Source organism: Labeo rohita, chromosome 10 (genome assembly GCF_022985175.1).
Source record: "Labeo rohita strain BAU-BD-2019 chromosome 10, IGBB_LRoh.1.0, whole genome shotgun sequence".
NCBI lineage: Eukaryota > Metazoa > Chordata > Actinopteri > Cypriniformes > Cyprinidae > Labeo > Labeo rohita.
Window position 1 is genome coordinate 12,338,997 of NC_066878.1, and position 11,200 is coordinate 12,350,196.

Genomic DNA, 11,200 nt, shown 5'->3' on the forward strand with positions numbered 1-11,200 from the left:
AAGTTTATGTTAGGGTTTAAGGGGATGTGATTTTCTACATTATTGAAGCATTGCATCACGGGTTTCATCAGCAGTGTGAACAACACGCCACAGTCCCGCAGACTTTCCCATCTGCTCGCAGTCTTCGTCTCCCAACATGTGAAATCGGACACCTACTTTCTCAACCCTTCCCAAACAGTCTTATCTGCACTTCCAGCTGTCACTATAACACTATATACAAAACATTCAAGCGCAATTCAAACTTTAACAGCAGCAACTGACTCCACGAGTTCAGAAGATCGACATCGATAAAAAAAAAAAGTCGCCGTAAACTTGCAGTTTAAGAAAACATACAAGAAGAAACACGGACGGAGGGCGGGAGGAAAGGGAAAGCCAGAGGGGTGTTTCCTCTTCAGCAGAGGAAGGATTGAAGTAGTGAGAAATAATTCATTAAACAGCGTGAAATGTCTAAATACATTGACTTTTAGCTGACAGTCGCGATGTCAACATCAGTTTTCCGATAAAAGGTGAGTGAATCCATGTCATGCAGGCTACTCCTTATAGACAAGAAAACAGGAACCGGAGGGACTCAGTGACGATACGTTCTAACTTTGTCACTTTTAAAATTGAGTGTAAAGTTTATGATTAATATAAAAAACATTTTGGTGTGGTGGATTCTTTTTAAAGATGAACGTATTAGTCATGCGTCATGAGGCAAACAGAAACGCTACTTCATTTTACTGTGACTGAGGGTGCTGGACTTGTTTTCTTTGAAAACAGGAATTTTAATGTGGCACGGCTTTCTTTAAAGGTCTGGAATGAAATTAAATGCCCTAGTGTCTTATTTGAAGGGTCATTTTCATTTTATTTTGTACCTTATGAGCATGTAAACAATGACGTTAACTGTGAAAAATAGGTTCCAACTTTTACTGTTACTACGGGCATTTTCTTGTGCAGTCTATATTTATGTCTGTATACAGAAACAAAAATGTGGTGAATGTGTTTTTCTCTCCAAGAGAAGTCTTTTGACTTGACTTTTGACTTGTTCCCAGCAGTTTCCAAATTCTCCTAACTTTGTTAGGAAATATGCCCAGTTTGATTGCTAAATTCGCTATAAAACTGTCAACTCTTGCTTTTTCAAGGCGTAACTACATCCCTATATACTCTACTGTTTAAAAAGTTTGGGGTCCATTGGGTCATTTAAAGAAGTTTATACTTTTATTCAGCAAAGATGCATTAAATTGCTCAAAAGTGACTCTTAAGTCATTCGTAATGTTACAAAATATTTCTATTTCAAATAAACGCTGTTATTTTAAACTTTCTATTCATCAAAGAATCCTTTCAAAACCATTCTAACAGAATCTTTAAGAAATGTGCTTCAAAAATCATTTTTGTTTAGCTGTAAAATTTGGAACATTTTTAGAAATTATTTTACATCTTTATATATATATATATATATATTTTTTTTTTTTTTTTATTATTATTATTTTTTTTTTTTTTTACATGTAGCCTATGCTGGACTAGCATTACTCTCCAACGGATGGAGGAGAATCCCGACAGCGACAGGCATTATGAGAGGACCGCTGATGACCCCTCACCCTCTGGCCAAGGGATCAAACAGGAGAGTGAGCACTCCCCCCTGGACGACTGTGATCTACCCATCATGCAATGGGAGGATTTAAGTTTGCGAATTGCAGAGCTAGAAAGGCAGGAAGAGGAAAGAAGAAAAAAAGCAGAGGTAACATTTTATCAGGACTTTACATATATAGGCCATTCTACAGAATTGGTGCAAAGTCAGAGTTGAAAACATGTTGAGAAAAATATTTGTCCTCTCTCCAAATTTGTCACTACCGAAACACAGTAATAATAATTGAATTAGAAGGGTTATATTGACTGATTAAGATTTTGCGTACATTTAGCTTGAAAATATATTTTTTGCTATTTTATTAAAAAGTTTTCGGAGGGAAAACAATAACAGTTACAATTGTAACAATATTTCAAGTGTGATTTATGATATGTTGTATTTTAAATCCTTTTTTTTTTTTGTGAAAAGCAAAAAGTTGATCATACAGATTTCAAACTTAGTTCACATCTTCACATCTTAGTTGATAATTCAATATACTTTATTTTTGTCAAAACATCCCATGTTTTGGACGTGGCAGCACATTTTCAATAGTGACAGTAATGTTTTGGTAGAGACCACATCACATTACAGAATTTTAAATCACATACTAAACACTACAAAAAATTTGCATAACTGTACTAAAATTTTCCCCACATATAGAATTATGTGTTCCCTTTTGTCACTACAGAAACAATGATGACATGTTTTGGTCATGACTGTTTCGGTAGTGACAATTTTCGATACTTTCAAACCTAGCTCAAAAATGCTAATCAGCACATGGTTAACTAGCACAGTTCTGAAGAGTTGTACACACATAAAAAATAAAATTATGGAATAACACCCCAAAAAACGATGTCACTACCGAAACTTCACAAAATCTTTTGGTTGTGACTGTTTTGGTAGTGACAATTTTAGATACTTTTGAACCTACCTGAAAGATGCTAATCAGCACATGGTAGCTAGCCATGTGCTGATTAGCATCTTTGAGCTAGGTTCAAAAGCACAGTTCTGAACAGTTGCACACATGTAAAAACTAAATGTTATAAAATAAACCCCCCCCAAAACAATGATGTCACTACCAAAACTTCACAAAATGTTTCGGTTGTGACTGTTTCGGTAGTGACAATTTTATATTCTTTTGAATATGGCTCAAAGATGCTAATCAGCACATGGTTAACTAGTACATTTCTGAACAGTTGTACACACATAAAAAATAAAATGTGTGGAATAACATCCCAAAAAAACAATGATGTCACTACCAAAACTTCACAAAATCTTTCGGTTGTGACTGTTTCTGTAGTGACAATTTTAGATACTTTTGAACCTACCTGAAAAATGCTAATCAGCACATGGTAGCTAACCATGTGCTGATTAGCATCCTTGAGCTAGGTTCAAAATCACAGTTCTGTTGAAAATCACAGTTCTGAACAGCTGTACAAATGTAAAAACTAAATTTTTATTAAATAAAACAGCAAAAAACAATGATGTCACTACCAAAACTTCACCAAATGTTTTAGTCGTGACTGTTTCTGTAGTGACAATTTCAGATACTTTTGATCCTGGCTCAAAGATGCTAATCAGCACATGGTTTGCTAGCACAGTTCTGAACAGCTGTATATACATAAAATCTAAATTTTATGGAATAACACCCAAAAAACAATGTTGTCACTACTAAAATTTTGTCACACTAAATATTTTGGTCATGACTGTTATGGTAGTGACAATTTTAGATACTTTTGGGCCCAGCTTAAGGATGCTAATCAGCACATGGTTAGCTAGCACAGTTCTGACCAGTTGTAGACATATAAAAACTAAATGTTATGGAATGACTCCCAAAAAACAATGATGTCACTACCAAAACTTCAGTAACATCATGTGCTGATTAGCATCTTTGAGCTAGGTTCAAAAACACAGTTCTGAACAGTTGTACACATATAAAAACTACATTTTATGAAATAAAATTCCCAAAAAACAATGATGTCACTATCGAAACTTTACCAAATGTTTTAGTTGTGACTGTTTCTGTAGTGACAATTTTAAATACTTTTAAACCTGGCTCAAAGATGCTAATCAGCACATGGTTTGCTAGCACAGTTCTGAAGAGTTGTACACACATAAAAAATAAAATTTATGGAATAACACCCCAAAAAAACGATGTCACTACCGAAACTTCACAAAATCTTTAGGGTTGTGACTGTTTCTGTAGTGACAATTTTAGATACTTTTGAACCTACCTGAAAGATGCTAATCAGCACATGGTAGCTAACCATGTGCTGATTAGCATCTTTGAGCTAGGTTCAAAAGCACAGTTCTGAACAGTTGTACACATATAAAAACTAAATTTTATAAAATAAAACCCCCCAAAACAATGATGTCTCTGCCGAAACTTCACCAAATGTTTCGGCTGTGACTGTTTCGATAATGACAATTTTATATTTTTTTAAACCTGGCTCAAAGATGCTAATCAGCACATGGTTAACTAGTACATTTCTGAACAGTTGTACACACATAAAAAATAAAATGTATGGAATAACACCCCAAAAAAACAATGATGTCACTACCGAAACAATTTTAGATACTTTTGAACCTACCTGAAAGATGCTAATCAGCACATGGTTAGCTACACCCAAAAAAAACAATGATGTCACTACCAAAACTTCAGTGACATCATGTGCTGATTAGCATCTTTGAGCTAGCTTCAAAAGCACAGTTCTGAACAGTTGTACACATATAAAAACTACATTTTATGAAATAAAATCCCAAAAAAAACAATGATGTCACTACCAAAATTCCACCAAATGTTTTAGTCGTGACTGTTTCTGTAGTGACAATTTTAAATACTTTTAAACCTGGCTCAAAGATGCTAATCAGCACATGGTTTGCTAGCACAGTTCTGAACATGGAATAAAATGCAAAAAATATTTCAATGTCATTTTCATAAGTTGAAATTTAGGGGTTAGGGTTCGGGACAGCCACCTCCCAATTGAAAGTACCAAATAAATTATTTTTTTTTTTTAAATATTAAGCTTACTGATATTTGAAATATTATTATGTGTTTCAATAGTTAATAGAAGGATCTTAGTAAACATCTAAGATTTATAGTTTACACCAATTCTGTAGAATGCCCCATATATATATTTATTCATTATAATATTTATTTTTAAACATTCAAAATATAGTAAAGACCCCCTTATTTTTCAGAGTCTGGGTTTATCAGAGCGAGACAGAATACTTGGAAGTTGGAAAGAGTCAAAACACCATTCACTCCACCGGGAGCCATGGGCGGATGAGAACGACTACAGTCCCTGCCGTGTCCCTGTCATAACGTCACGGTATTCTGCATGTGCAGGTTCATGATCTTAAGATACTTTGTTCTGATGTTCTGTTCAATGTACGCTGTGTGTTTCCATCTTTCAGGTTTAATAGCCCTAAAAATCTTCAGCTGTGTTTCATCAACAACAGTGAGAGTGAAGAGGAGGATGACGAAGGAGCGTCTAGCAAAGAGGTGGGTGCAGAGAGTCGTGATAGTAGTTTCCCTGAGCTGTGTCTCAGGTCATGATTTATGAGATTGCAAAATGCATTAGGTTTTTGTCATCCTCAGAGCTCATGTGAGGCAGAGGTACATGGGAGTTGCTCTCGGGGACTAAAACAGGAAGTAAAAGCAGCACTCAGGGCTCTCAGAGACAAGCTATGGGCCGAACAAAAGGAGAAAGAGGTGAGAGGTTTCAAAGACATTCACTCAACAGTCTTGCATGACTGTCTTTCTTCCATGACTGTCTTTCTTCCAAGGAACACAAAAGGAGAATGCGTTGGGTGGTTTATACATGCAGTTGAAAAAAAAAAAAGCAGAACTTGAAATGGGGACTGAAGCTTTTAAGCTTCAAAATGAATTCAGAAACACCATAAAAGTGTCATTCAAGATATCTACTTTTGTGTTCCAAAGAATAAAATTACACAGGATCACATATGGGTGAGTAAATGATGACGGAATAGCCGACTTGTTTCCGTTTTTTTTTTCCCTTTCATTTTCTCCACAGGGAGTTCAAAAAAAGTTTCTGTAATGACCTAAACCACCCAGCTCTTGGATGATTCACAACATTACAAACTTTATTTTAAAGCATCAAATTGTATATCTGTAAAATGTTAAAGAAAAGGTATCTTATACTCATCAGGTCTGTATTTATTTGATCAAAATTACAGTAAAATTGTGGAATATTTTTAGAATTACAAATAACAGTTTTGCATTTTAATGCATTTTTTTGAAATTCTGTTGTAATGTAATTTATTCCTGGAACAATTTTCAGCATCATTACTCCAGTCTTCAGTGTCACATGATCCTTTATTCTAATATGCTGATTTGGTGCTCAATGTATATGTCCTATTATTATCAATGTTGAAAACAGTTTCAGCCATGATACATTTTTGATGAATAGAAAATTCTAAATCTAACGTTCCCATCCACTAATATTGGCACCCTTGGTAAATATGAGCAAAAGTGGCTGTAAAAATAAATCTGCATTGTTTATCCTTTTGATCTTTCATTTAAAAAAAAAATCACAAAATTCTGACTTTTCATTGAAGGAAAACAATTGAAAGTGGGTGGAAAATCTCATAATGAAATAGATGTTTTTTCTCCAATGCATGTTGGCCACAATTATTGGCACCCCTGGAAATTCTTATGAGTAAAATATCTCTGAAGTATATTCCCATTCATCTTTACATTTTTTAAGCACAGGTGACTAGAAGCATAAAGTGTCCACATATAACTTTCTGTTCCACAGGAATATAAATATGAGGAACACAAAGGCCAAATTCCCATAATCATCCATCACAAGGAGTAAAAATATATCAATATAACCTATCACAAATAAATCAATTGAAATTAGCGAAAAATCTTTTCTTTTTTTTTCTCTAGTTCACTTTGGCCACAATTATTGGCACCCGTTTACTGCAACGTCCGTTTCTCCTATAATGTCTGATGAGTTTGGAGAACACCTGACAAGGGTTCAGAGGCCATTCCTTCTTACAGAAACTCTTCAGATCCTTCAGATTCCCATGTTAGTTCTTCTTCTCTTCAGTTCACCCCACTCATTTACTATAGGGTTCAGGTCCGGAACTGGGATGACCATGGCAGATGAGTCAGTGACACATTTTTTGATGTTTGTTTTGAATCATTGTCTTGATGGAAGATCCAAACATGGTCCATTATAAAATTCATAACAGAGGCAGTCAGGTTTAGATTTTGTATCTGTTTATATTTGATAGAATCCATGATGCTTTGTATCTGAACAAGCTGTCCAGGACCTCCAGCAGAAAAATAGGCCCACAAAATTAAAGATCCTGCAGTATATTTAACGTTGGGCATGGGGTAGTTTTTATCCCTGTTTGCACCAAACCCATCTGGTGGGTTTGCTGCCAAAAATCTCTTTTTTTAGTTTCATCTGACCATAGAAGCCAGTCTCGTTTGCAGTTCCAGTCATGTCTGACAACTGAATATGCTGGAGCGAGGAGGATTTTTCTTAAAACCCTCCCAAACAACACGTTTGCTGTTTGATATATATTTTTAGGCTTTCTGACTCCAAGACTCAACTAATCTCTGCATTTCTCCAGTTGTGATCCTCGGAGGGTCTTTGGCCACTCAAACTCTCCTCCACTTGCATAAGGACAATAGATGCACATCCTCTTCCAATGAATGAGGCAATTATGCAGCACTTTCATTGTGTATTACGATACACCCAAAGTGCTTTTACATTCATATGGGCACCCACTTGGATGATGCGACAGCAGTCACAGTACAAGGGAGCCAGTGCGCCCAACACACTACACCAGGAGGTCTCCCATACAGGCTCAGCCCTGCTTAGCTTCAGTGGGCAACCAGTCTTGGGTGATATAGCTGTGGCTTCAGGGAGATTTGTAACATCTTTAATTGATTGGAACTTCTGAATTATTGTCCTGATTGTAAAAATGGTGGTTTTCAATGCTTTATCTTTTTTCTTACAGCCACTTTCTATGTTGTGAAGCTTAGCAATCATGTTCTGCACATTAAAACTATATACTTTGGTTTTACTCTTTGTGATGATTGATGATTGAAGGAATTTGGCCTTTGTGTTCCTTATATTTATATTCCTGTGGAACAGAAAGTCATGGCTGGACAATTTTGTGCTCTTAGTCACCCTGGTGTGCTAAAAAATGTAAATATAAATGGGAATATAGTAGTCAACATTTGAAGTGGATCAAAACCTTTCATCAAAGTTGTCCTAAAATCAAAACAATATACCATTCTTGTCTTAGGACAACTTTGACAGACTTTTTTTTTCATCCACTTCAAATGTTGACTACTGTATACTTCAGAGATATTTTACTCTTTTTTTTAATAAGAATTTCTAGGGGTGCCAATAATTGTAATTAAAAAGAAAAACTAAAATATCACATGGTCCTAAGTATTCAGACCCTTTGCTCAGTATTTAGTAGAAGCACCCTTTTTATCTAATACAGCCATGAGTCTTTTTGGGAAAGATGCAACAAGTTTTTCACACCTGGATTTGGGGATCCTCTGCCATTCCTCCTTGCAGATCCTCTCCAGTTCTGTCAGGTTGGATGGTAAACGTTGGTGGACAGCCATTTTTAGGTCTCTCCAGAGATGCTCAATTGGGTTTAAGTCAGGGCTCTGGCTGGACCATTCAGGAACAGTCACAGAGTTGTTGTGAAGCCATTCCTTTGTTATTTTAGCTGTGTGCTTAGGGTTATTGTCTTGTTTGAAGGTAAACCTTCGGCCCAGTCTGAGGTCCTGAGCACTCTGGAGACGGTTTTCGTCCAGGATATCCCTGTACTTGGCCGCATTCATCTTTCTCTCGATTGCAACCAGTCGTCCTGTCCCTGCAGCTGAAAAACACCCCCACAACATGATGCTGCCACCACCATGCTTCACTGTTGGGACTGTATTGGACAGGTGATGAGCAGTGCCTGGTTTTCTCCACACATACCGCTTAGAATTAAGGCCAAAAAGTTCTATCTTGGTCTCATCAGACCAGAGAATCTTATTTCTCACCATCTTGGAGTCCTTCAGGTGTTTTTTAGCAAACTCCATGCAGGCTTTCATGTGTCTTGCACTGAGGAGAGGCTTCCGTCGGGCCACTCTGCCATACAGCATCGACTGGTGGAGGGCTGCAGTGATGGTTGACTTTCTACAACTTTCTCCCATCTCCCGACTGCATCTCTGGAGCTCAGCCAGAGTGATCTTTAGGTTCTTCTTTACCTCTCTCACCAAGGCTCTTCTCCCCCAATAGCTCAGTTTGGCCGGACAGCCAGCTCTAGGAAGGGTTCTAGTCGTCCCAAACGTCTTCCATTTAAGGATTATGGAGGCCACTGTGCTCTTAGGAACCTTAAGTGCAGCAGAATTTTTTTGTAACCTTGGCCAGATCTGTGCCTTGCCACAATTCTGTCTCTGAGCTCTTCAGGCAGTTCCTTTGACCTCATGATTCTCATTTGCTCTGACATGCACTGTGAGCTGTAAGGTCTTATATAGACAGGTGTGTGGCTTTCCTAATCAAGTCCAATCAGTATAATCAAACACAGCGGGACTCAAATGAAGGTGTAGAACCATCTCAAGGATGATCAGAAGAAATGGACAGCACCCGAGTTAAATATATGAGTGTCACAGCAAAGGGTCTGAATACTTAGGACCATGTGATATTTCAGTTTTTCTTTTTTAATAAATCTGCAAAAATGTCAACAATTCTGTGTTTTTCTGTCAATATGGGGTGCTGTGTGTACATTAATGAGGACAAAAAATGAACTTAAATGATTTTAGCAAATGGCTGCAATATAGCAAAGAGTGAAAAATTTAAGGGGGTCTGAATACTTTCTATACCCACTGTATATATAAGTGTTTCTACAGAATCATTAAAAACCTGTTTGTTTGGTTTTTCTTCTGGAATGTTACGGTTGTACTTTGTGCCTTGAAGGCAAAAGAGTGTAAGATTTCAATGTTTTTTGAACATGATTCAGTGTGTTTTTTGGTGGTCATTTCTGTGGTATTTATTTTTGCATATTTTTCTTTTATTTTCAGCAAGCCACCCATAGTACTATGAACATAAGAAGGAAAATTCTTAGCCTTAGTGATCTGCAGACATGCTCTTTACTGCAACTGAATGCGCTCAGGGCCTCGCTAAATGAGGACATTCAAGGTATCTTTTTTCTCAATGATACAATTTGCAGTTACTGAACTGCAGCAACAACATTTTCAGTCAATAATACAACTTACAAATGTCTTGCAATTTTCATGCTTCTTTAAACTCTTTCCAAAATGTTTCTGCGCTTTTAAAATGACATCGACTTTCACTCATGCGCTAATTTGATTCATGCTTTTAGATTTGAGCTCAGAACTGGTGAAACATCTCGTAGTACGGGACCACCTTCGGACCAAGCAAGACGCTTTGCTCCTGGATGTACAGGATATGACATCATTATAAACGATCTTTGTTTGGGAACGCTGCATTGCTGCAGTTTAACGTTGGCACTTTCTGAAAGCAGTAATTTACTGTTACTCATCCTGTGGACTAACAAAGGCCAGAATATCCTGTTTATTCTTGAAGAAATGTAGCTCTCACAGAAACTTTTGTTGAAATGTGAGTCACATTGATTATAGTCACAAGTTTTATTGTGGGAAAAAAAGTGCCTTATAACGAACTCTAATGGCTCTGATTCATATGTCACTTACGGTTTAATTTTGCTTTCGTCAATAGAGAATATATTAAGCTGCTGTCGAAGCCATACGTGATCAATAACTGTGATGTATTAATCATCAGTTACTTTAAGCATTCCATTGAAATACAGTATATGTAATCGTCATGAGAATATAAACATGTGCATTTTGCCGTCTGTCATATGAATGTGCCTTACAACTTTCCTGTGTATCAAACTTATATATGAGAATGAAGTATATATCAGTGCTAAATATTCACAGTAATTTAATAAATCATTTATTTTATATTTTATAGTCATTAGTGTTTTTTTCAACTGGAAAAGCAAAAAATAAATAAATAAATAAAATGCACATTTTAATGCAGCATTGGGGTAACGCATTACAAATAACGTGAGTTAAGTAATCAGGTTACTTTTTTCAAGTAACTAGTAACGCACTACTAACAACTTATTATTACAACAAAAGTTACTTTTTCAAATACGTTATGCCAGTTACTTGCTTTACACCGTTGGGAGTATGGTCCAAGACAGAGGTACTTCCTTTAGCCTGAGGTTTATTAATTTCTGTTTTTGTGTGAAAGGTGTGTAAAATATAACGTTTGAGTCTTTTGTTATTAAAGCCCTGCCCACGTGACAAAATGCAATAACGCGCAAAGGTAACAATGCAGAAAAAGTAACTAAGTAACATAATTAGTTACTTTTTTTAATGGAGTAACGCAATATTGTAGTACATTACTTTTAAATGTAACGTTCCCCAACATTATTTGTATAAATGGCAGTGGTAGCAGAATAAATATTTGCTGACTATTTTCCCACCTAAAGTATTTATTTAAAGTGACTTTATGAGACCATATCACACCTTGTATTGGTTGCCAGCTGGCATTCGATTTTCAA

At 36.3% G+C, this 11,200-nt stretch overlaps 1 protein-coding gene across 1 annotated transcript; it reads left to right on the plus strand.

The window, feature by feature from the left end:
- The first annotated feature begins 124 nt into the window (after positions 1–124).
- Positions 125–10,570, plus strand: im:7136398 (schwannomin-interacting protein 1). The gene is made up of 7 exons (XM_051120229.1): positions 125–506; positions 1,489–1,717; positions 4,805–4,935; positions 5,021–5,108; positions 5,205–5,318; positions 9,672–9,789; positions 9,974–10,570. The coding sequence occupies exons 2-7, from the start codon at positions 1,520–1,522 to the stop codon at positions 10,072–10,074; spliced, it is 750 nt and encodes a 249-aa protein (XP_050976186.1). The 5' UTR covers positions 125–506; positions 1,489–1,519; the 3' UTR covers positions 10,075–10,570.
- The last annotated feature ends 630 nt before the right edge of the window (positions 10,571–11,200 follow it).

Excerpts from the sequence above, each read along its gene's own strand:
- im:7136398 (XM_051120229.1), top strand. The coding sequence starts at position 1,520 with ATGGAGGAGAATCCCGACAGCGACAGGCATTATGAGAGGACCGCTGAT. Across the intron at positions 5,109-5,204 it reads AAGGAGCGTCTAGCAAAGAG|AGCTCATGTGAGGCAGAGGT; the intron begins GTGGGTGCAGAG and ends TGTCATCCTCAG. Across the intron at positions 5,319-9,671 it reads CCGAACAAAAGGAGAAAGAG|CAAGCCACCCATAGTACTAT; the intron begins GTGAGAGGTTTC and ends TTTTATTTTCAG.